A 26,243-nucleotide genomic window follows, 5' to 3' on the forward strand; every position below is an offset into this window, starting at 1 on the left:
CTTTAGGGCTCCTTTTCAGTATCTTCTGTTGTATGGAGTTTTTATGCACCTCATATTCCAGATCATTGATTCTGTTCTCAGCTGCTGTTCCTAATTTTTCTTTTTTCTCTTTTTTCTTTATTTCTTCTTTACTTCTCTTCTTTCTTTTTCTTTTTCAATTCAACCTATGTTACTATTAATTCATAAAGTCAATGATGCCTCTTTCTTTTTAGGAAAGAAAACTCGATGCAAAAGAGAGGGCCATTGATACTACATAGTTAAACACCTCTTATAGACTCACTACAATATTGCTTAGTATTTTAGACTTGAAAATTATGCTTATCCTATCTTAAAATACTGTTACTCTTTTGGAGAGGCTTTTCAGTGAGGTTTTTCTTTCACTTACAAAGTTTTTCAGTCCTGTTATTTCAGTTTGAAGTTTTTCATTTTTTTTTCATATCCTCTTGATTCTTATTTGTGGTTCATTCATCTTGATCCATGCTTTCTTTGATTTCTGTGAAGATTCTCCAAATTTCTTCTCTATGCTCCTTATCTGAGAGGCTATATAAGTAGTTGGCACTTTTTGATCCATCAGCTCTGCCATCTTCATTCTCTATGCATGATGTTGGCCTACATTGTTTTCCCATTGTCATGTTTGTAGTGTGGTGTTTTATACGTGTTTTTCTGAGGTTCATTAACTAGAAGATGCTTCATAGCCATGCTCCTCTGGCACTCCCCTTCGCATGCAGAGACAGCTTATCTCTGCTAATGTGACCTCAAGAGATCTCTGCTGTGCCCTCAACAGCGCCTCTGGGTGGGGTGGTTTTGGCCACCTCATGGAGCAGACCAAAATTCTTTTTAGTATTTCTCCATTTATCCAAAGCAATGGTAGGAATCCAATATATATACAGTTTTGTAAGTTGTGACATTAATTTATTTATGCATGCCCCTTCCCCATTCTTGATAGATGCTTACAAAGCTAAAAATTTTCCTCTTAGTACCACTTTATCTGTGTCCCATGGATTCTTTCTTGTTTGTTTCCAGAAATCTTATGGTTTTCTCTTTTAGTCTCTTACCCACTGGTTGTTCAGTAGTGAGCTAATTTCAGTGCCTCATGATATTAGAAGGTAGCATTTACAATTTCTGTCTATTTTATATAGGTATGTTTTATCATCTATCATGTGGTCTATTTTGGAGAATGAATCATGTGCATTGGAGAAGAATGTGTAGCGAATTTTCTGGGATTGGAGAGCCATATATATATCCAGCAAACTGGATAAACACTCTTATTCATGTATTTATTCATATACATATAAATATATATGTCCCATATAATATGAATTTATATAGCCAATTTCTTCCATTAGTATATTCTTTTTAGCATTAGTATATTCTTGTTAGGTTTCAGCCTGATTACCCTATCAAGTTGTGACCAGGCAGTGTTGGATTCTTCCACTATTATTGTATTGTTATTATTACCTTCCTTCAAGTTTTTCAATAGTTGTTTTAAATATTTTGTTAGTCCCTCATTGGGTCCATATACATTTAGGAGTCCGATTTCTTCCTGTTGTACATATTTTTTAATTATTAGGAAATGTTCTTATTTGTCCCATCCCTTCTATCTTTTTAAGTTTAAATCTGTGTCATCTGAAATTAGTATGGCCACTCCAGACTTTTTAAAGTATTTGTTTGCTAGAATGTTTTTCCTCCTACTTTTGAGCTTGAGTCTATGTTTATTCTGGTTATTCAGATGTGTTTCTTGTAGTCATCAAGCCATTGGATTTAGATTTTTAATCTATTTGTCACTTTGTGTCTCTTAACAGGTGCATTTATTCCATTAACATAGAGAGAGACGATTGTCATAGAATTTTGTATCATCTTTGTTAGGAATTTGGTGTGTCCTGTGGTCTGTCTTATCTTAAAATAGATCTTTCAGTTCCTGTTTTAAGGCTGGTTTTGAGTCTGGAAAGTTTTTAAACTATTGTTTATTCATGAAGCTGTGTATGCTTTTCTATACCTGAATATATGCTTTGCTGGTTGAATAACTCTTGTCGATGCATTCATTTAATTGAGTTTTGTTACTCTATCCCACCACTGTTTTGGGGCCTTTGGGCCTTGAGGGTTTCTTGTGACAAATCTGTGGTAACTCTTAGGGATGCTCCTTTGAATGTAATTTACCTTTATGATCTTGCTGCTTCCAGTATTCTATGGGACTCATCATTGTGACTAGGATGTGTCTTCGGGTGCTTTTGCTTTGGATCTCTTTTGACTGATGCTCTTTATGCATGCAGGATTTAGTTGCATACAGTCTTTAGCTCTGGGAGTTTCTCTGCAATGATGTCCTTGACTCTTGATACTTCATGGGGATTTTCTTCCACTATCTCTGCAATTCCAGATTCTTATGTTGTTTCTATTGAGTTTATTCCAGACTTCTATTTTTATCTGTTCTCATTCTTTGAGGACTTTCCCCATTATATGATAATTTCTCTTGAAGCATTCCAACCTCTTCTGTTTTATGGAGTTGTTATGCATGCCATCTTCCAGATCACTGATTCTTTCTTCTTCCACTGCTACACTGTTGGAGAGATTTTCATTTTGCCTACCAAGTTTTTCAGCCCAGTTATTTCAGTTTGAAGTTTTTAAATATCTACTCTCAGATTCTCTTGATTCTTATTTGAGACATGTTCAGTTTGTTCTATGCTTTCCTTGAGTTCTCTGAACATCTTCCATATCTCTTCTCTAAAGTCCTCATCTGGGAGGGTAAAATGATGGTTGGTACTTTCCGAGTCATTGAAGCTACCATCTTTGGTTTTTTAGCATGGCGGGGCCCTGCATTATTTCTCAAGTTTGCCAAAGCACCTGGTAGGAATCCAATTTTCAGTTTTGTAAGTTGTGACATTAATTTATTTATGTAGGTCACTTCTCCCTTCTTGATAGATGCTTGCAAAGCTAAAAATTTTCCTCTTAGTACTACTTTACCTATGTCCTACTGATTCTTTCTTGTTTGCTTCCAGAAATCTTATGACTTTCTCTTTGAGTTAGTCTCTTACCCACTGGTTGTTCAGTAATGAGCTATATAATTTCCAGGCATTAAAATGTTTCCTCATTGTCACGGTTGTAGTATAATATTGTCTATGTCCAGGCTGGCATTCTTTGACTAGGAGGGTTGTGTGACCACAGAGCAAAGTAGATTGGCCATGCTCCACTTGCTATTTGTCTTTGCCTTGGGCTTTTTTGGGGGGCAGACATTTGATTACCGTTGTAATTTCCTCAATAGTGAGGGGTGTTTAGATATGCTACATCCTCCTTACTCAACCATGAAGGTTATAAGAATTCAAGAATTTATCCATTTCTTCCAGGTTCTCATGTTTAGTGGCATAGAATTTCTCAAAGTAGTCTCTGATTACCCTTTAAACCTCTGCAATATATGTAGTGATATCCCCCTTTTCATTTCTAATATGGGTTATCAAGTTTCTCTCTTTCTTTGTGAGTTTTTGCCAATGGTCTATCAATCTTGTTTATTTTTTCAAAAAAGCAACTTCTACTTTCGTTGATCATTTGGATTGTTCTTTGGGTTTCTGCTTTATTGATTTCTGCTCTCAGCTTTATTTCCTTCTGTCTCCCTATTTTTGGTTCCTTTTGTTGATAATTTTCCAATTTTATAAGCTGCATCATTAAGCTGTTAAGGTATGCCCCTTCTTCCTTCCTGATGTGTGCTTGCAAAGCTATAAATTTTCCTCTCAGGACTGCTTTTGCTGTGTCCCATAGACTCTGATAGTTTGTGTCTTTGTTGTCATTTGTTTCCAGGAAAGTTTTGATTTCCTCTTTGATTTCATCTCGGACCCACTAGTTTCTCAGTAGCAGGCTGTTTAATTTTCAGTTCTTAAAGTATTTCTTCTGTGTTCCTTTGTAGTTTACATCTAACTTGTGGTCAGCAAAGGTAGCCTGCAAAATTTCTATCCTCTTGATTTTTATGGCGGTATGTTTATGTGCTAGCATGTGGTATATCCTGGAGAATGACCCATGTACATTGGAGAAGAATGTATATCCAGGTTTCTGGAGATGGAGTGTTCTATATATATCTACTAGTCCTCTTTCTTCTATTTCTCTTTTCAGGGCTAGTCTATTTTTATTGTGTTTCAGTCTGGTTGATCTGTCAAGTTTTAACAGGGCTCTGTTGAGGTCTCTCACAATTATTGTGTTGTTTTTGATGTCTTCTTTCAAAATTGTCAATTATCATATTAGATAATTTGCTGGTCTCTCATTGGGTGCATATATGTTTAGTAGTGTGATTTCTTCCTGTTGCACATATCCTTTGATTAGTATGAAGTGTCCATTTTTGTCCCTTACAACTTTCTGAGTATAAAGTTGGTGTCATCAGATATTAATATGGCCATCCCAGCTTTTTTAAGGGTCTTGTTTGCTTGGATGATTTTCCTCCAGCCTTTGATTTTGAGTCTATGTTTGTTCTGACTATTCAGGTGTGTTTCTTGAAGATAGCAGAAGGTTGGGTTCATCTTTTTGATTCATTTTGCCACTCTTTGCCTCTTAATTGGTGCATTTAGTCCATTGACATTGAGGGAGATGATTGTCATAGGATTTAATGTCATCTTTGTAGATAAGTTTGGTGTATTTGTTGCTCTTTCTTTTCTTAAAGTGGACCTTTCAGTTTTTCCTTTAAGGCTGGTTTTGCATCTGGGAAGTGTTTGAGTTGTTGTTTATCATGAAGCTATGTATCCTTCCTTCAAACGTAAATGTGAGCCAGGCTGGGTGCAGTATTCTAGGTGAAACCTCAATTTTATTCAGTCTTGTCACAATATCTCACAACTGACTTCTGGTCTTGAGAGTTTCTTGTGACATATCTGCTGTAAATCTTATGCATACTCCTTTGAATGTAATTTCCCTTTTTGATCTTGCTGCTTTCAGTATTCTATCTCTGTCTGTATGTAGGACTTATCATTGTGACTAGGATGTGTATTGGGGTGTTTTTCTTTGGGTCTCTTTTAACTGGTACTCTTCAGGCATGCAGGATTTGATTGCATGTAGTCTTTAACTCTGGGAGTATCTCTGTGCTGATGTCTTTGACTGTTGATTCTTCCTGTGGATTACCTTCCTGGGCCTCAGGGACTCCAATGATTTTTATGTTGTTTCTGTAGAGTTTATCAAAAAGTTCTATTTTCATCTGTTCACATTCTTTGAGTACTTTTTCTATTGTATGATCATTTGCCTTAAGGTTCTTTTCCAGTCTCTTCTGCTGGATGGAGTTATTTTGAATTTGATATTCCAGTTCACTGATTCTGTCCTCAGCTGTTGTTACCCTGCTGGAGTGGTTTTCCATTGAATTTTTCAGTTGTGCTATTGTATTTTTCAGATCTGTTATTTCAATTTGGAGTTTTCTGATTTCTGTCTTTCTGTTCTGTTTAGCTAGAGCTATATTTTCTTTGATTTCCATGTGGATCCTCCATATTTAATTTCTAAACTCCTTATCTGAGTTGTTAATCAGATGGTTTGTATTTTTTGTGTCATCAGAGCTATCATCTTCATTCTCTGTGCATGGTGTTTGCCTGCAAGTTATCCCCATTGTCACATTTGTACTGTGATTTCAAAACGAAGCAACCATGCTTTTCTGGAGTCTCTAAGATAGCGATTTTGCTGGGCCCTTCTCAGCCCACTCAGGAGAGGTTCAGGATACAGGACAGTAGAAAAACTTGCACAGGTGACACTCACATTCTCTCCCAGTTGGGAATCACTCAGCAGGGGCAATTCCTCCAGCCTGACATCACAGAGAGAGGACCTGCCTTTTCTTTCCCTGCCAGAAGACCTGTCGGTTACCTCTGTAGCCAGTTTTCACTCTGGAACTCAGTTTTCCTTGGCTTTCCATGCCGAGCAACTCTAGGAGAACAATTTTTCTGGGCCCTTCTTGGTCCACTCAGCTATTTTGCATTTGTTAATTAAATACATTTCATAGAAAATATTAAGACGTAAGTTATACCATTACTCAGGGCATTCTGTAACACATGTTACAGTGGGAATCCATGCTAAGTACCTGATCTTAGAATAGGGCTTTAATTTTTTTACCTCTGAATTTCATGTTAGCTTGGACATGGTCCTTACTATACTGTGGTAAAGTCCTCTATCTCTATTTTGTTGATATTTTTTGTTTTTTAAAATCATGAATGAATATTGAGTCTAATCAAAAGCTTTTCATGAAAATAATCATATGGTTTTTAAATTTTTGTTGTTTTACTACATTAATCTTTTTGTAGATATTGAATAATACTTGCATCTCTGTAATGAATCCAATTTCATATTTATCCTTTGGATAAACTGCTGAATTCAGATCAATAAAATTATGTTGAGTATTCTTGCATCTATGTTCATAAGGAAAATTGGATTGTAATTTTCTTTTTAATAATAGCTGTCTCCTTTTGTATTAGGAAAATGTTGACTTCAGAGATGCATTTGTGAAAAAAGAAATACTTTGCTTCTTTGAATTTTTTAAAAAGCTTGAGAAATATAGAAATTAATCTTTTTTGAGAAATTAGTATAACCCACTAATGAAACTGATCAGACCTTTACTTTTTCTTACAAGTAATTTGTTTATTGAGGGAGCCTTTTATTTCTCTTGATTTACTCATGGGAGATTGTATCATTCTAAAAGTTCATTAATTTATTAAAGGTTTTTCAGTTTAGTAGCATAAAATTGTTCATAATAACATTGTATGATCTTCTGATGGATATGCTGTAATTTGGTGCCTTTTATCTCTGATCCAATTCATTAGATGTTTTTTCTTTATTTCCCCATGACTCTATAATGTTTTTAATCTCGTTTGTTCTTTTTAAAACACAGTTCCTTATTGATTGGCACTTTTATTGTTTCATTTTTAAATTTTCTCTATCAATTTTTTCTGCTCAATCAACTGCCCTTTACTTACTTTTAGAAAATTCATTTGCTTTTTGTTTAACTTCTATAACAGTGATATTAAGCTATTTTATATCTTTTTTGGTTCCTAATGTAGGCCTGTATTACTATGAGTACCCTCATAAAATCATTATTTATGTGTTACAAAATAAACTGTAGGTTTTGATATTATCTTCACTTTTGTTAATTTCATGTAAAATTTTAACTTTGACTCAATAGTTGTTCAATAGTATGTTGTTCAGTTTTCAAATGTTAGAGATTTTCTTGGGTGTCCTTTATAAAGTTAATTTCTACCTTTAAAATCCCAAAAGATGCTTAATATGATCCCTATTTTCAAATCTTAATGGATATTTTTTTCTGTCCAAGTTTGTAGTCTTATCATAAAGACTGTTACATTTTCCCGTTAGAAGAAAGTATATTTAGTTTTGGGGGGATGGAAAGTTTAGTACAACATCCCATATTCTCTCAATGACTCATCAAGGGCTTTTGTTTCCTGTAGATGATATATCTGATCTGTTCAAGACATGAATGGGGTATGAAAGTCTTCTATTATACTTGAGTTGCTAGCTATATCTCTCCTCAGGTCTATTAACAGCCACTTTATTAACTATCTGCCTTTTCATCATGTGTATTTATTAATAAAAGATAGAAAACTTCTTGATTTATAAAATATTATTCAAGTTGCTTCTTTTCCTTATTGTCTTCTAAGTGTTTTTGTTTTGAGGATACCATGCAGTATACATCTAAAGTTTTAAGCTAATTTTTTCCTTTAAATGTAAAGCACATGCTTATTTGTTAAAAAATTATTATTAACAGCACTGCACATTACAGAACCTCCATAAAATTTAAAGTAAAATTAAAAGGCACTAATAGGTCTGTGGATCATCTTACCCTAACCCTATCTCTAACTCTATATCCTAAATCTAACCCTTAACCCTAATCTTAACCATAATCTTACCCCAACACATACTTCCTTGATGGAGTGTAAAGAAATTTTATGTTCTTTCTTGTGTTTCTTATGTTCTTGTAAAGAACTTTTATGGTCCTTCTAATTATAAATGGGGTTTTCTTCCTTGTTTTTATAGTTCATCATTAAGTATTTTTGAAGAGCTGGTTTAATGACAGCAAATTCCCTCAGTTATTATTTATCTGATAATGTTGTTATAACTTTCTCAAATGAATGATATTCTGACATGAAAGAAGTTCTCTGCTTAGAGATTTTTTTCATTCAGTATGCTATATGTCATTTAATTTTATTTTTGATTTTAATGTTTCTTTACAAAAAGTCCAGTGTTAGTCTTTTGAGGTTTTCCTTATATATGAGTCTTTGCTTCTTTCTTGCTGTTTTAGGAGTCAAATTGACTGCCATTTGATAAAGTTTGTGTTGGTATTCTTGTGTCCATATATATTGAAGTTGCCGGATTCCTCCAGTTTTTTCATTATATTTGATTCTACATGAAGGCTCAGGATAGTAACCCAAGTATGAACTTGTCTAGTAATTCACTAGTGTTTTTAAGATTGTAGGATCAAACTAGTACCTGGAACTGATGTGTCCTTGGAAGAGAGTGAACTGTAGTTGCCATAATACTGAATCTAACTAGACTGGGCTGTAACCCAGAGTTCACACTTTATGTGTCTGGCAGCTGAGATAGAGTCAAAGTCCGGCTGGCCTCAGAATGATGAGTAATTGTAATCACATACTAATAACACCTGTTAGAAAAACCCATCTTCATAGCAACTTGGGGGATTTACCATTGCCAGAACCATATCAAGGATAACTGTTCAGTTATGGCCCAATGAATAGAACTTGTAGGGTGGCTTCTCCAACTAGAAGGCTGAGGCAATAACACATTGTTGTGTTTTAGTTTTATTCCCTGTCAAGATGTTACACACTCATGACAGCTTCCAGTATTTTCTATCCTCAGTGGGTTAGAGGCACAAAGCTGAACTTCTATAACATCTTTGTATTAGTACATTCCTGTTTAAGTGTGAATATTAGTTTTATATTGGTTCACCAGCCTATTCTTTTAGTCTGTGTTTTACCCCTCATACCACCCTGCATAAAGCACCTTAAGTCTAAATTACACTACAGTCTTGTGTTCCCTAGTGGCAAAAGTTTCAAAGATGGTGATTGTGCTTGCCAGTCAATTTTCTCAGATATCTTTTTGTAGACATCTTGTTTATTCTTCCTTCCTAGTTTAATTTTAAAAGTCATAATATGGGGCCAGAGAGATAGCACAGCGGTGTTTACCTTGCAAGCAACGGATCCAGAACCTAAGGTGGTTGATTCAAATCCTAGCATCCCATATGGTCCCCATGCCTGCCAGAAGCTATTTCTGAGCAGATAGCCAGATAGCCGGGTGTGGCCCAAAAACCAAAAAAAAAGTTATAATAATTATTATTATTATTATTTTGATTATTTGATCACACTCAGCTCTGATAGGGCTTATTACTGACTGTGCTCAGGTAGTCACTACTGCTAATACACTCCTACTATATTATTACTCTGGTATTTTAAACTTTATTTTTTATAATATTCCTAGAAAAAGCATGCCATTGTTATCTTCATTTCAAAGGTAGTTTGTTGGATTGAAGCAATGGCATTTGTATTGCATGTGGCTGACTCAGGTTTGATACCTAGCAATCCATATGGTCCCCTAAACTTTGCCAGGAGTGATCCCTGAGTATAAAGCCAGAAAAAAAGCTGTGCTGGATGGAACTCCAAAACAAACTAAAGAAAATAGGTAATAGGTAATATATACTTTTAATAGCACACAGAATAAGTGATCAAGTATATTAATCCATATGTTTAAAAAATTTCTTTTCCATGACCCCCATACTTTGGTGAGCCCATGCAAACGATAATTGCCACACTAACATTGTTTTTACAGTGCTCCTTTGACTCCAAACCTTTAAGAAACCACTAGCAAAAATATCTGGAACTGCAAAAAAAAAAGGTTTACATTAGTGTTAGCCTATATGTTTTTAGATGCACTAGCATTCTGGGGGATAAAGGAGGAAGATAAGGGATATATGCTTGGGAACAGGGATGAAGGGAGGACAACACTGCTGGTGGAAAGGCCCTCATTACAAAAAATCATGGGGCTGGAGGAGGGTTAGAAGAAATCTAGTAATCACAAGTATGTGTTTTAGCAACTTACTTGTATGATTTTAGGGCCATTAACTTAATTTCTCAAATCCTGATTTCCTCCTCTGAAAATGAAAGATAAAGACATTAACTTTTCAGGATTGTCTAAAGAGTAAGAAACTAAGACATAAATTATTGTACTCAGTAGTCACAGCCAACTAATGGTTTCTCTTTTGCCCTCTCCCCAAAATGAAATCTTTGTCCTTTGTAGGAACATCCCTTCTAGCTCTCCACTAGCCTATAAAAGAGACAGACAATATGTTTTAAGGAACATTTCACAGTTAACCATTTTTCCTTTCAGGTTCTATTTCTATTCAATTGATACTCTGAGTTCTACAGTTTGGCTATATGTTAAAAAGATTTAAGATACAGTTGGTTACTGGTAGGTGGTTGATATAATCAACATTTTTGTTGCTATTGAACAGACTGTAAGAGACCTGGTTCCCTTCCAAAAAATAAAATAATGATAAACTATACAGCTTACTATGCATATACTTCAAAGAGATTTAGAACAATGACTCTACTGTAAGAATTTTCAGAGAAAGTCATCTTTGCAACAAATAAGTGACTGGACTCATTAATCCCAAAGATAAAGTGATTTGTTCTTTTGGATAAGGAATTCACTTTTCTTATTTACAAAGAACAAGGTCAGAACTGAAGATGCTGTCTTCCAATACAAAGTAAGTTTGTACAGGATATGTTTCACTGCAAGCCAATGTATAAATTACATGGGGTAGGGATAGGAAGAATTGCAGGCTTTGCAATTGCAGTACAGAAGTACATTTGATTTTTTTTCTCAGTATAATTCAGAAAGAAGTGACACTCCAGGGAGCCAAGATTGAGTTTTTCTGTAGGGCAAGAAAGACATTTTTCTAGGGGAAGGAACGGTATGTGAGGGTTTGAAGAGGTAAGGATGATTTCTGCCTTTGAACAATGTGGTATTAGGTACAAGTTGATCATTAAAAACATTTCTGTATGCTATATATCAACAAATAAGGACTCAGGAAGATTTGAAATTTCTCTCTTAAAGAAAGGTATATATGCTTTTAAATTGACAGTGTAGCAGGAAAATTTCTCTTTTATCTGTTTTAAACCTATTCTTTTAGCTATTCATTGGTGAGGGGATTGGTTTAATTATTGTCAGCAGGTTAACATGAAGTTTTTGGCATCAAATGTTCTTGGATGAAAGGAGACTATACATATTTTCCCTACCCTCGCACTCATAAATTTAAGAGATTCTCAGAGGTAAACTTCATTGGGCATCTTTTCTTACCCAAACTTTCAAAGAGAAATCAGGGACTTCTCTCTAGCCCTTATCTGGTCCTAATTCCATGGTCAAAGATCCTAGAAGGGAGCATACAGTGGTGATAAGAAACTCTCTCTCTCTCTCTCTCTCTCTCTCTCTCTCTCTCTCTCTCCCCTCACTCCTCTCTCCTCTCCTCTCTCTTTCCTTTCTCTCCTCTCTCCTCTCTCCTCTCTCTCTCCTCTCTCCTCTCTCTCTCCTCTCTCTCTCCTCTCTCCTCTCTCTCTCCTCTCTCCTCTCTCTCTCCTCTCTCTCGGTCTCTCTCTCTGTCTCTCTCTGCTTTTTGGGCCACACCCAGTGACACCCAGAGGTTACTCCTGGCTATGCACTCAGAAATCGCTCCTGGCTTGGAGGACCATATGGGACACCACGGGATCAAACCGTGGTCCATCCTAGTTTAGAGCATGCAAGGCAAACGCCCTATCACTTGCACCACCGCTCCGGCCCCAAGAAACCTTATCTCTTAAGGACTGAAGTGATAGTACAGAAGGTAGCCTGTACATGGCTGACACAGGTTCGATTCTCAGTATCCCATTTGGTCCCCTGAGCATAGCCAGAGTTCAGAGCCAGGTGTAATCCCTGAGCGCAGCCGGTTTTGAGAAAACAAAACACCAAAAAAATTTTGATCTCTTCAGTGCTTTTTGTTGTTGATGTGGTCAGATAAAATAGTGTGGTCTGAAGAAGGTGAATCTTGATGTTTTAGTTTTGGAAGAAACTCAGCATGCCAGTGAGGAGAGTTGGGAAACTGGCTCCAAGGAGGCTTTCATGCCGCCAAACCATCTTTAGACAGTAGACAACTTTGTAGAAAAGGTCAGCAAAATATTCCAAGGGCAATTATGGCTTTAAACAGTGTGTGTGTGTGTGTGTGTGTGTGTGTGTGTGTGTGTGTGTGTGCGTGTGTGTTTGTGTGTCTTAGATTTTGGGAGCAACTAGGAACACATACTTGAATTCTGTGAGTCCCATTAAATTGCATCTAAGTGTGTATATACATGATTGGCAGCATAGTATATTGCTAGGTTTTTTCGAGGAATACTTATATTTTTAGACTGTACATTAAAAAGTTAAAAAAGAAATGTGTAAAATTACATGAGAACATTTCTGAAAAAGCAGTAGATTTAAATTATGACAAACTATTGTCATACCCTCATGCTTCTGTTCACAGTGTATCTCTATATGTTTAAATTTTAACTTCAAACGAAGAGGACAGATAATCTCTAAGATCACTTGAAATCTAACGTTCTATGGTGCTATGGTTAAATCAATTGGCCAGCTTTAGGTTTTCTTTTCCCATCTCCAGCCTAGTTACAAAGAAAAAACTTAATTAGCCTGTTTTTTTTAAAACTAAGGTTCTAAAGCTACTTACTCTTTTTTTTTTTTTTTTTTCACTTTTTATATAGCATTTGACTTGATTCTTTTTTTTTTTTTTAATTTTTTTTTTATTTAAACACCTTGATTACATACATGATTGTGTTTGGGTTTCAGTCATAAAAGGAACACCACCCATCACCAGTGCAACATTCCCATCACCCAAGTCCCAAATCACCCTCCTCCCCACCCAACCCCCGCCTGTACCCTAAACAGGCTCTACATTTCCCTCATACATTCTCAATATTAGGACAGTTCAAAATGTAGTTATTTCTCTAACTAAACTCATCACTCTTTGTGGTGAGCTTCCTGAGGTGAGCTGGAACTTCCAGCTCTTTTCTCTTTTGTGTCTGAAAATTATTATTACAAGGGTGTCTTTCATTTTTCTTAAAACCCATAGATGAGTGAGACCATTCTGCGTTTTTCTCTCTCTCTCTGACTTATTTCACTCAGCATAATAGATTCCATGTACATCCATGTATAGGAAAATTTCATGACTTCATCTCTCCTGACAGCTGCATAATATTCCATTGTGTATATGTACCACAGTTTCTTTAGCCATTCATCTGTTGAAGGGCATCTTGGTTGTTTCCAGAGTCTTGCTATGGTAAATAGAGCTGCAATGAATATAGGTGTAAGGAAGGGGTTTTTGTATTGTATTTTTGTGTTCCTAGGGTATATTCCTAGGAGTGGTATAGCTGGATCGTATGGGAGCTCGATTTCCAGTTTTTGGAGGAATCTCCATATCGCTTTCCATAAAGGTTGAACTAGACAGCATTCCCACCAGCAGTGGATAAGAGTTCCTTTCTCTCCACATCCCCGCCAACACTGTTTATTCTCATTCTTTGTGATGTGTGCCATTCTCTGGGGTGTGAGGTGGTATCTCATCGTTGTTTTGATTTGCATCTCCCTGATGATTAGTGATGTGGAACATTTTTTCATGTGTCTTTTGGCCATGCGTATTTCTTCTTTGTCAAAGTGTCTGTTCATTTCTTCTCCCCATTTTTTGATGGGGTTAGATGTTTTTTTCTTGTAAAGTTCTGTCAGTGCCTTGTATATTTTGGAGATTAGCCCCTTATCTGATGGGTATTGGGTGAATAGTTTCTCCCACTCAGTGGGTGGCTCTTGTATCCTGGGCACTATTTCCTTTGAGGTGCAGAAGCTTCTCAGCTTAATATATTCCCATCTGTTAATCTCTGCTTTCACTTGCTTGGAGAGTGCAGTTTCCTCCTTGAAGATGCCTGTAATGTCCTGTAGTGTTTTGCCTATGTGCTGTTCTATATATCTTATGGTTTTGGGGCTGATATCGAGGTCTTTAATCCATTTGGATTTTACCTTTGTACATGATGTTAGCTGGGGGTCTAAGTTTAATTTTTTGCAAGTGGCTATCCAATTGTGCCAACACCACTTGTTGAAGAGGCTTTCCCTGCTCCATTTAGGATTTCCTGCTCCTTTATCAAAAATTAGATGGTTGTATCTCTGGGGAACATTTTCTGAGTATTCAAGCCTATTCCACTGATCTGAGGACCTATCCTTATTCCAATACCATGCTGTTTTGATAACTGTTGCTTTGTAGTACAGTTTAAAGTTGGGAAAAGTAATTCCTCCCATATTCTTTTTCCCAATGATTGCTTTAGCTATTCGAGGGTGTTTATTGTTCCAAATGAATTTCAAAAGTGTCTGATCCACTTCTTTGAAGAATGTCATGGGTATCTTTAGAGGGATGGCATTAAATCTGTATAATGCCTTGGGGAGTATTGACATTTTGATGATGTTAATCCTGCCAATCCATGAGCAGGGTATGTGTTTCCATTTCCGTGTGTCCTCTCTTATTTCTTGGAGCAGAGTTTTATAGTTTTCTTTGTATAGGTCCTTCACATATTTAGTCAAGTTGATTCCAAGATATTTGAGTTTGTGTGGTACTATTGTGAATGGGGTTGTTTTCTTAATGTCCATTTCTTCTTTATTACTGTTGGTGTATAGAAAGGCCATTGATTTTTGTGTGTTAATTTTGTAGCCTGCCACCTTGCTATATGAGTCTATTGTTTCTAGAAGCTTTTTGATAGAGTCTTTAGGGTTTTCTAAGTAGAGTATCATGTCATCTGCAAACAGTGAGAGCTTGACTTCTTCCTTTCCTATCTGGATTCCCTTGATATCCTTTTCTTGCCTAATCGCTATAGCAAGTACTTCCAGTGCTATGTTGAATAGGAGTGGTGAGAGAGGACAGCCTTGTCTTGTGCCAGAATTTAGAGGGAAGGCTTTCAGTTTTTCTCCATTGAGGATAATATTTGCCACTGGCTTGTGGTAGATGGCCTTCACTATATTGAGAAAGGTTCCCTCCATTCCCATCTTGCTGAGAGTTTTGATCAAGAATGGGTGTTGGACCTTATCAAATGCTTTCTCTGCATCTATTGATATGATCATGTGGTTTTTATTTTTCTTGTTATTGATGTTGTGTATTATGTTGATAGATTTACGGATGTTAAACCAGCCTTGCATTCCTGGGATGAAACCTACTTGATCGTAGTGGATGATCTTCTTAATGAGGCATTGAATCCTATTTGCCAGGATTTTGTTGAGGATCTTTGCATCTGCATTCATCAGTGATATTGGTCTGTAATTTTCTTTTTTGGTAGCGTCTCTGTCTGGTTTAGGTATCAAGGTGATGTTGGCTTCATAAAAGCTATTTGGAAGTGTTTCTGTTTGTTCAATTTCATGAAAGAGTCTTGCCAAGATTGGCAGTAGTTCCTCTTGGAAAGTTTGATAGAATTCATTAGTGAATCCATCTGGACCTGGGCTTTTGTTTTTCGGCAGACATTTGATTACTGTTTTAATTTCATCAATGGTGATGGGGGTGTTTAGATATGCTACATCCTCTTCCTTCAACCGTGGAAGATTATAAGAGTCCAAGAATTTATCCATTTCTTCCAGGTTCTCATTTTTAGTGGCGTAGAGTTTTTCAAAGTAGTTTCTGATTACCCTTTGAATCTCTGTCATATCAGTAGTGATCTCTCCTTTTTCATTCCTGATACGAGTTATCAAGTTTCTCTCTCTCTCTTTCTTTGTTAGGTTTGCCAGTGGTCTATCAATCTTGTTTATTTTTTCAAAGAACCAACTTCTGCTTTCGTTGATCTTTCGGATTGTTTTTTGAGTTTCCACTTCGTTGATTTCTGCTCTCAGCTTTGTTATTTCCTTCTGTCTTCCTGTTCTTGGGTCCTTTTGTTGAGCATTTTCTAGTTCTATTAGCTGTGTCATTAAGCTACTCAGGTAAGCTCCTTCTTCCTTCCTGATGTGTGCTTGCAAAGCTATAAATTTTCCTCTCAGTACTGCTTTTGCTGTGTCCCATAAGTTCTGAGAGTTTGTGTCTTTATTGTCATTTGTTTCCAGGAACCTTTTGATTTCCTCCTTGATTTCATCTCGGACCCACTGGTTATTGAGCATGAGGCTGTTTAACTTCCAGGTGTTAAAGTGTTTCTTCTGAGTCCCTTTGGAGTTCACAAATAATTTCAGAGCCTTGTGGTCAGCGAAGGTAGTCTGCAAAATTTCTATCCTCTTGATCTTATGGAGGTATGTTTTATGTGCCAGCATGTAGTCTATCCTGGAGAATGTCCCATGTACATTGGAGAAGAATGTGTATCCAGGTTTCTGGGGATGGAGTGTCCTATATATATCCACTAGGCCTCTTTCTTCCATTTCTCTCCTCAGGTCTAGTATATTCTTGTTGGGTTTCAGTCTGGTTGACCTGTCCAGTGTTGACAAAGCCGTGTTTAGGTCCCCCACAATTATTGTGTTGTTGTTGATATTATTTTTCAGATTTGTCAGCAGTTGTATTAAATATTTTGCTGGCCCCTCATTCGGTGCATATATGTTTAGGAGAGTGAATTCTTCCTGCTCTACGTACCCCTTGATTAATATAAAATGTCCGTCTTTGTCCCTTACAACCTTCCTGAGTATAAAGTTTGCATTATCTGATATTAGTATGGCCACTCCAGCTTTTTTATGGGTGTTGTTTGCTTGGATAACTTTTCTCCAGCCTTTTATTTTGAGTCTATGTTTGTTCTGACTATTCAGGTGCGTTTCTTGTAGGCAGCAGAAGGTTGGATTGAGTTTTTTGATCCATTTAGCCACTCTGTGTCTCTTAACTGGTGCATTTAGTCCATTGACGTTGAGAGAAAGAATTGTCCTGGGATTTAACGCCATCTTTATTTCAAAATTTGGTGTGTCTTTTGGGTAGTCTTGTCTTAGATTAGGTCTTTCAGTTTTTCTCTTAAGACTGGTTTTGTGTCTGTGAAGTTTCTGAGCTGTTTTTTGTCTGTGAAACCATGTATTCTTCCATCAAACCGGAAAGTGAGTTTTGCTGGGTATAGTATTCTGGGTGAAGCATTCATTTCATTCAGTCTTGTCACAATATCCCACCACTGCTTTCTGGCATTGAGCGTTTCTGGTGACAGGTCTGCTGTAAATCTCAGGGAAGCTTGCTTGAACATGATTTCCCCTTTTGATCTTGCTGTTTTCAGAATTCTGTCTCTATCTGTGGGATTTGTCATTGTGACTAGGATGTGTCTTGGGGTGGTTTTTCTGGGGTCTCTTTTGGTTGGTACTCTTCGGGCATGCAGGATTTGATCACATATATTCTTTAGCTCTGGGAGTTTCTCTTTAATGATGTTCTTGACCATTGATTCTTCCTGGAAATTTTCTTCCTGGGTCTCTGGGACTCCAATGATTCTTAAGTTGTTTCTGTTGATCTTATCATAGACTTCTATTTTCGTCTGTTCCCATTCTTTGACTAATTTTTCCATTGTCTGCTCATTTGCTTTAAGTTTTTTGTCCAATCTCTCCTGCTGTATGGAATTGTTATGTATCTCATCTTCCACAGCACCAAGTCTATTCTCAGCTTCTGATACCCTGTCCCAGAGCTTATCCATTTTGTCATTCACTTCGTTTACTGAGTTTTTCAGGCCTGTTAGTTGACATGTTATTTCAGTTTGGAGTTTTGTCATTTCTGCCTTCATATTTTCTTGGTTCTTATTAGTGTTCTGTTCAACTCGATCCATGGTTTCTTGGAGTCTGTTGAGCACCTTCCATATTGCTAGTCTAAAGTCCTTATCTGAGAGGTTGATTAGTTGTTCAGTCATTATCTGGTCCTCAGAATTGTCATCTTCATTCTCTATGTCTGATGCTGGCCTGCGCTGTTTCCCCATTGTCACATTTGTATTGTGGGTTTTTCTACGTGTTGTAGTGGTATTCATTGTCTATATGATGTAGGCAGCACACTCCTCTGGCTCCTCCCTTTCTGGATGGGCTGACTTGCCTCTAAGGGAGGGGAGTCCTCCGTGGATGAAGCCTCACACTGGGTCAAATCTTAGGCCCGAGCATGTAACAGAGAAGACAGTCCAGAGAGAAATGTTTGCTTCTGTGATATAGCGCCGTTCTTAGTGTGATTTTTCCTTCTTGTTGCAATGGAGTTCTTTCCTTAGAAAGAGTGCACGGCCGCGTAGCGAAGCGGAGCGGCCGTGCTCCTCTGAGCCTCTTTTTGCCCCACTCGCAAGAGTTTCACGCAAGAGGACAGTGGACAGACATAGACAGGTCACACTCACAGTCTTTCACAGCTGAGCCCCACTGGGCCGGTGTACTTTCGCGGATTTTCCCCGCCTGGTGTCACACACAGGGAGCCAGCTTTTGCAAAGGATAGCCGGTTTTTATGCTCTGAAGTCCCTCCCTGAAAATGGCGTCTGGGCGAGCGAGGTTTCTGGAGGCTCTTTTTGCCCCACTCGCAAGAGTTTCACGCAAGAGGACAGTAGACAGACATAGACAGGTCACACTCACAGTCTTTCACAGCTGAGCCCCACTGGGCCGGTGTACTTTCGCGGATTTTCCCCGCCTGGTGTCACACACAGGGAGCCAGCTTTTGCAAAGGATAGCCGGCTTTTATGCTCTGAAGTCCCTCCCTGAAAATGGCGTCCCTCTTTTTCAACATAGTCAAAACCATTTTCCACGAACTTTTACAGCAAACTCTATATGCAATAAGGAAAAATTAAAAGCTAAGTCAGTTTTAGATTAAAATTAATATCAGGCACCACACACTAGCTATTGCTTTAGATTAAATAGACTCAGATATTCTATCTCATTAGAGGCTAAAGCTTCCCTGATCCTTTCATGGTACAAAATGTATAGCTCTCTGTTTTAATCTGTCTGAAAAAGCCCTGGTCAGTAGGTCAGTGTTGTACACTGTGCTCAGAATATGTGTGTGATTGGATCCAAATATTAAACAAGTATTTATGCTGTGTTCTTTTGAACCCAGCATGATTATGATACCTTCACTGATTTAGAGCTTCAATATATACATATCACCAGCAATGGCTATGGCTATGCTTCTTAAATAAGGGGCAATTGAAGGAAACCATGTGCTGCAGTTGGCTAACAATGGCTTACAAACATCTGGTTAAATTATTGGAAATATTGTGAGCTGTTTACCCAGTGAAAGCATAATTAAAATTAAGTCACATATGCTTACAATAAATAAAAGTAGGATAAACAAGGTAAAATATTTAAAAATAATACTTTCTAATAATTTTATGTTACTTATCCATCTTGTCATTTGCATTTATAATATTTTTGGTAGACAACCATGTAGTAAACACCATGCTTACTACACATTTCTTCCCAAACCTATGTTTAGTGACTTCACATTGGTAGTTATAAATAGGCCATTTGTTCCCAATATTTAAAACCAGTTGCAACATAAAATCGTGGTATCATTGAGGAATGAGTGAATTTATAAGATGTGACAATTACTTCTCTTTTGTGTAATATTCTTTAATGTAATGAAAATATAAATCAACATTAATATAAAACTACATGTGCTTTTAATAACAGATAAATGTTTATATTGAAAACAACACAATATCCATACAAAATTGATAAGAAAACATTTTGTGAGAACCAACTAGTTTTGTAGAATGGGAAATGAAAAGTATTGTATAGTTATTACTTGCTAGTTGTAGACTATATGTTTTTTACATTAATGAAATTCTTATATGTATAGATATTCATTACTTTTCTGCTGAAACGTCTGTTAAATGTTGCAGCAGACTGTTGACCTTAGATTGTTTCTCCCAAATTCCTAACTGAAACCCTCTGGTTGGTCTGCTTGCTGAAGAACAAACAAGGTCCTCAGAGGAGGCCATGCCTCCTGAATTGATACTGTGTTCCAATGAAGTCTTAATATAGTGTTCCTTCTTATAGACCTCACTATAATGACTATGTTTTATCCCATTCTGTTTATTGTACTGATTCCCATTGGTCTGGGGCAGAAAGGTTGCATTCTGATGTATTGTACTACAGGAGAACTGCCATTTATTTTGTCTCATCTCTAATAGAGAATAATTCTGTTAATATAGAGCTCCACCAACTCTGTACTCAGCTCTCTTAATCTTCTTAAATTGATTAAATTAGAGAAAGAATTTAGTTTGGTTGCTCAAACTAGGCTGGGAGTTAACTAAATTCCTTGTTCTCTGGAGAAAGCTTTTAGTGACATGATCTGCCTGCTTATAGTTTGAGCATGAAAATTCCATTTGAGAGTAGAAAATTAGGAAGCTCTAAATAGTGCCAACTATATGTATTATATGGTATCAGTGTTGTCAATACAAAAACCCCTTCCTCACACCTATATTTATTGCAGCACTATTCACAATAGCCAGGCCCTGAAAACAATCAAGATGCCCTTCAACAAACGAATGGCTAAAGAAACTATGGTACATATACACAGTGGAATATTATGCAGCCGTCAGGAGAGATGAAGTCATGAAATTTTCCTATACATGGATATACATGGAATCTATCATGCTGAGTTAAATAAGTCAGAGGGAGAGGGAGACACACAGATAGTCTCACTCATCTATGGATTTTAAGAAAAATAAAAGTTATTTTTGCAACAATCCTCAGAGACAATGAGAGGAGGGCTGGAACACCAGCTCACTTCATGAAGCTCACCACAAAGAGTGGTGAGTACAGTTATAGAAATAACTACACTGAGAACTACCATAATCATGTGAATGAATGAGGGAACTGGAAAGCCTGTCTAGAGTACAGGTGGGGATGGGGTGGGATGGAGGGAGATTTGGGACATTGGTGGTGGGAATGTTGCATTGGTGAAGGGGGGATATTCTTTACATGACTGAAAGCTAATCACAATCATATATGTAATTAAAATGTTTAAATAAAAAAATTTTCAAAAAATGATATCAGTGTTATTACTAAAGTATATTTTCTTATCTCTATCATCTTCATTTATTTTTAAAATAATTAAAAATTCAATAAAGTCATTTATTGGCCCTCTAAAACCCAAAATACCAAATTTTCAAGAGTCTCAAATATGAGGCTGTTTTTCTAGCCATACTTATAAATCTTATCTATACCCTCTATCTCACAAACTGATCTTTACCTGTTTTAGTCAACTACATGTGACTTGACCTTCTAGTCAGTTTTTTTTTTATTTTTATTGTGACTGAAGTTCATTACACAGAATTATTTATGGTACATAGTGACAATGAATAAAGGGCATTCCCACCACCAATGTTGTCCTCCCTCCACTCTTGTTCCCAGCATGTCTCCCATATCTCCCTCCTTCCACCCCCCCCCCCAATACTAGTGTAACTGGTCTCCACTTTACAGCTTGTCAGTTTTGATTGTGTTTGTTTTGTTTGCATTTCTCCCACTTTCTTAGTTCTCTGATAAACTCTACATTGAATGCTCTTTATGTTTTGTATCACTATAATAGATCTGGTTTCCATAGACTTTTAATGTCACAAAGTCTTGGAATCCTAACTCCATAAGGTACTGAACAAATAAATCTGAGTTTACATTTTCTTAGCCTTTGATGTTAAAATCTATAAGATAAGGTTACTCGTAGAACCATTCTCAAAAGTAGGATTTAAAAAAAAACCCAGTGAAGTGCACAAAGATTTAATCTAATCCCTAGCAGATAATAAACCCTCAAAGATGATAGTTATATATTTTCCTTTCTTCTCTTTTATTTATAAGAATTTCTCAAGTTTTAGACCACAATCCTCTACATTTCCCACTTCAGATTATTATTGCATCTTAGAGATTTACCCAGAATGTATTTTGATGGTGCACAAGCCTTTATGTCTTGACTTCTTACTGGAACATCATTGTGCTTATTTTATTGTTTTGTTGTTTTATTTGGGGGGCCATGCCCCGTGACACTCAGGGGTTACTCCTGACTATGTGCTCAGACATTGGTTCTGGCTTGGAGGACCATATGGGACACCGGGGAATCGAACTGTGGTCCGTCCTAGGCTAGCGCTGGCAAGACAGATGCCTTACAGCTTGCACCACCACTCTGGCCCCAATTTGTGCATATTTGAACTGACATTAAAATATTACATTTTACATATCCTTCTGCTCTCTATATGACCATTTTCCAAGTTAGTATGTCCTTAGTATCTTTTTATGTGAATGGAATGTCTGTCCTTGACACCAGGCTTCAAAGTTAAATTTTTATTCCTTACATCAAATAAGAAATGAAGTCTTGCTAATTATTTTTCCCAGCTCAAATTACCCTTCATTGTCATGGACAACAATGAAACTAACCAAGAGACTGTTATATGTCCTTTAAGCTGGCATAGCAATGTTTGCTGCCCTTGTAATATCCTTGTTTTCTCTTTTTGTTTTTTCTTATGGTGCTCAAGGGACTTACGATGATCTTTAGGTTAGTCACTTGTTATTTAATGACTTAAATTACACTCAAACTAACTTTGAAATATCTATGTCTTTCCTCCTCCTTTAGTAATAAACTTGAAGGTAAAACAATAACAACAACAAAACCAGGTCATAAAAGTCTTAGGAATACAGGCAAGCACTAAATAAAGTGTTAAATAAAATCTTCCTAATGAAATGGATTAAATGTTCTCCCTTGAACATATTTCTTGCTTACTTGTATCTATTTTTTTTTTGCCTATTTCCACTTTGGAGAAGTTTGTCTCCTCTCTTGAATACATACTTCTTCCTGTCTTCCTCATACCCTTCTAGATAAGTCTAAAAATATTATTTTGCTTCATCATAAATAAATAAATGATAAATCTTTCCTTGTTGAGAATATATAATACATTCCTGTTGCTTAGTTGTCAATTCCATAAGTTTCAGATTGATAATTTACGTGTCCTGTCCTCTGGCTCCAATTTATATCCTCAAAAAACTTGCTTTCTCACAGATATGGCCCCTCTTTTCAGATGACCATCACATCAAGCACACACACACACACATACACACACACACATACACACACACATACACACACACACATACAGCACTTCACTAGGTACTAAGATGATAACCTATCTCAAATTTGCACAGGCCCTGACAGATATTCACTGTTCCCATTAAAGAATGAAGAGTTAAAACATCTCTGGAGGAAGTAAGGAAATCAAAAATCAGACTGGAGAATTGTTTTTTTCTTTTTGTGGATAAAAGCATATTAAATGCAAAATCATAACTCCATTTTGATAGTCATGCACATACTTTGTGTTCAGTAGGAGCATAGTTAAGGGCATTTCACAGAGAGCTTGTTATATCTTCTTTAAAGTCATGCAGGTGGGGGAAAGTATGTGAAATTAATGTTGAAAATATTTAAAGTAAAATGTCTGTTGCTATTCAGTAGGTCTCAAACTTTTTAAACAGGGGCCAGTTTACTGTCCTTCAGACCATTAGAGGGCTGGACTGTAGAATAAACAAAATTATGAACAAATTTTTATGCACACTGCATATATCTTATTTTGAAGTGAAGAAACAGAAAGGGAATAAATACAACATGTAGCCTGCGGGCCATAGTTTGAGGACCACTATAGATCTTGTGTTGGCAAAGGAAAAAAAAATGACTGGGGAAGAATGTGTTTTCACTGGTGGTAAAGCAGAAATCCAAATTCCTGTAGAGCAATTGGAGAACCATGGGGACTAAATTTTAGAGTACATCCAGAGAAAAAACCCTGGAAGCATTGTATGGATGCAGAAGGCACTGTGAAGGAATAAGAATTGTAGAAATCTATCTTAAGAGTGGTATTAGCTTTGTCTACACTGTTCACTTTCACAAACTCTAAGTGGCAGGGAGTATTATCTACTAAATCTTCCTGTAAAGGAAAGTCCATATTAATACTCTTCAGTGAAGATCTTTGTTTTCATTTTATTATCCCTTAATTTATCCAAATGCAATCTGTAGGAGCATGTGGGGGAATGCAGTTTCACCAGGATATGGTGGGAAAATAGAGAATCTTTTTCCTTCCATCAACAAATTTTCCAGTTCTCTGAAACCTTGTTGGTATTCTTCAATTTAATTCTGCTAGTAACTTCCTAGATTTACCATAAGATACTAATTAAGGTTCAAAATCTTTTAGATGTCAGCTACAAATCTATTAAAGTCTGGCTGACTACAATGTCGGGAATTCTCAATACCTTCCATAAGTTTGATAATTTAATAAATTTCTCACAGAACTCAGGAAAGGATTTTACTTAATAGTATTCACTGGCTTTTGATGTCATTCAAAAAATCTGAGAAAAGCAGTTTAATTGGCAAGAAAACTATTAAATTTTATTCACTTTAGCCTAACCAATTTAGATTATAGAACCAACTTCAAAGACAGGAAGTGGGGCTCAGATTTTTATCATGGTAGAGTTAGTGTAATATAACAGTCTATACACACTTGGTATTTTTTTTATAAAACTCATGCATATTCATTAGGAGGGACTCTAAGGAACATACAACAGCTAACCACAATCAATCTTAACTACTTGTTTAGAATATGGAGTTTTTAATGAAATGTTTTTTATAGCATGATAATGATTACAGGTTCAATTTTGCTCCATTGTAGTTTTCACAGACCATTATCATCCAGTCAGGAGGCTGGAATCCTTGTGATTACTACAGGAATTCATAGGGCTCTGTATTGGTTAAAAAAAAAGTAACAAATTAGCTTCTTTAGCTACTCTGACTTTTCAGTTTTGGAGTATAAACAATGAAACAAGGTGTTCTAAATAAATAACTAACATGCATGCTAGAGTTTGTCAATGAAAGTTAAAATATCAGCAGGTTTGGGGCCAGAGAGATAGCATGGAGATAAGGCATTTTCCTTGCATGCAGAAAGTTGGTGGTTCGAATCCCTGCATCCCACATGGTCCCTCAAGCTTGCCAGGAGCAACTTCTGAGCATAGAGCCAGGAGTAACCCCTGAGCACTGCTGGGTGTGACCCAAAAACCAAATATATGTTTGACTTGGATATATTTTTTAATTGTACTGGGATTGATCAACTTTTATGTTACTCTAATTTTCTTTATTAATCTTAAACCCATAGTCTTCTATTTACTTCAGTCTTGGATTGCTACATTTGACTTTTGGATTATAAAACTTTATTTAGAAGATCTGAGAGATGGCTCAATAAGTTAAACATATGTCACATGCAGGGGCCCAGGATAATTTCCATATTGCTTTGCTTTACAAGCATCTCTGGGAGCTATCCCTTAGCACCAGGAATAGTACCTGAGAACTCCCAGATTGAATCCCAAAACAAACAAAACTTTTTTGTAGAACTGGAAACATTTTCCAGGCAACTAGAAACATACTGTTTAAAAATTCCGTTGTTATGGCCAGAATATGTAATTTATCTAGTGTCTACCTCTCTTTTTAAAATGCTTCATCACATACTCTTGGAAATTAATCTGGTTGTATAATTATCCCGTTTGCCATGGATATTCACAATGTCTTTGGAATCTCACATGTCTGAAATTTTTCTCTAAAGCCTTCCAGAACTACAATGAGTCAAATGACTCGGAGTAGAAAGAATGAAACTTTTATTTGATAAAGTGAGTGAAACTCTATGCTTCCTTTGTAGGTGCTAGAGACTTGCCATTCTTCTCCCAAAACAATTGAAATTGCGGTCAATTCCTATGAACATATCAGATGGAACACAAAGTGGAAGCTTGCTATTCCAAATAAAGTCCTGAAGGTAAGGAATCAATTCACTTATTATGATTTCAGTAGAGATTTTTTAGACTCCAGTTGAAGTGAAGAAAATTGAAATTTTAAAAATTATCTTGAGACTCTTTTTACTCCTACTACACAATTTTGGAAGTACAAAAGGGTATAGTTGCTTATATAGCAGTAAAGTGAACCACTGAGTCTCCAGTGCTTTTAAATGGAACCATTGACTACAGTGAGCATATAAAATCAGCAAATTCACTCTTTCCTTCAATTGAAGTGAATTTAATAATAATAACAGTAATAGCCTATTATTATTTTTAATAATATTTTAATATTTTAACCAGTTGCTATATTAAATGTTTTATGTAAATAATTTTATTTGCTCTTACATATTTTAAAAAGTAGGCCAGGAAAAAAATTGAAAACTGTGTTTTTAGATGCCAGTACTAGATGTCTGAACTTTGTACCTTTTTAAATGATCTCTCCCATCATGCCTTACTTTCTTGGTTTCAGCAGTCACGTTCTCTATCCAACA

General features: G+C 36.4%; 1 protein-coding gene across 1 annotated transcript in view; it reads left to right on the top strand.

Moving 5' to 3' along the window:
• ASB4 (ankyrin repeat and SOCS box containing 4) overlaps positions 1-26,243 on the top strand; it is a 102,875-nt gene that overhangs the window by 73,835 nt on the left and 2,797 nt on the right. Inside the window, exon 4 of the mRNA XM_049784688.1 lies at positions 25,620-25,733. Coding sequence (XP_049640645.1) covers positions 25,620-25,733 — 114 coding nt within the window. The remainder of the gene's footprint in view (positions 1-25,619; positions 25,734-26,243) is intronic.

This window comes from Suncus etruscus, chromosome 1 (assembly GCF_024139225.1).
Source record: "Suncus etruscus isolate mSunEtr1 chromosome 1, mSunEtr1.pri.cur, whole genome shotgun sequence".
NCBI lineage: Eukaryota > Metazoa > Chordata > Mammalia > Eulipotyphla > Soricidae > Suncus > Suncus etruscus.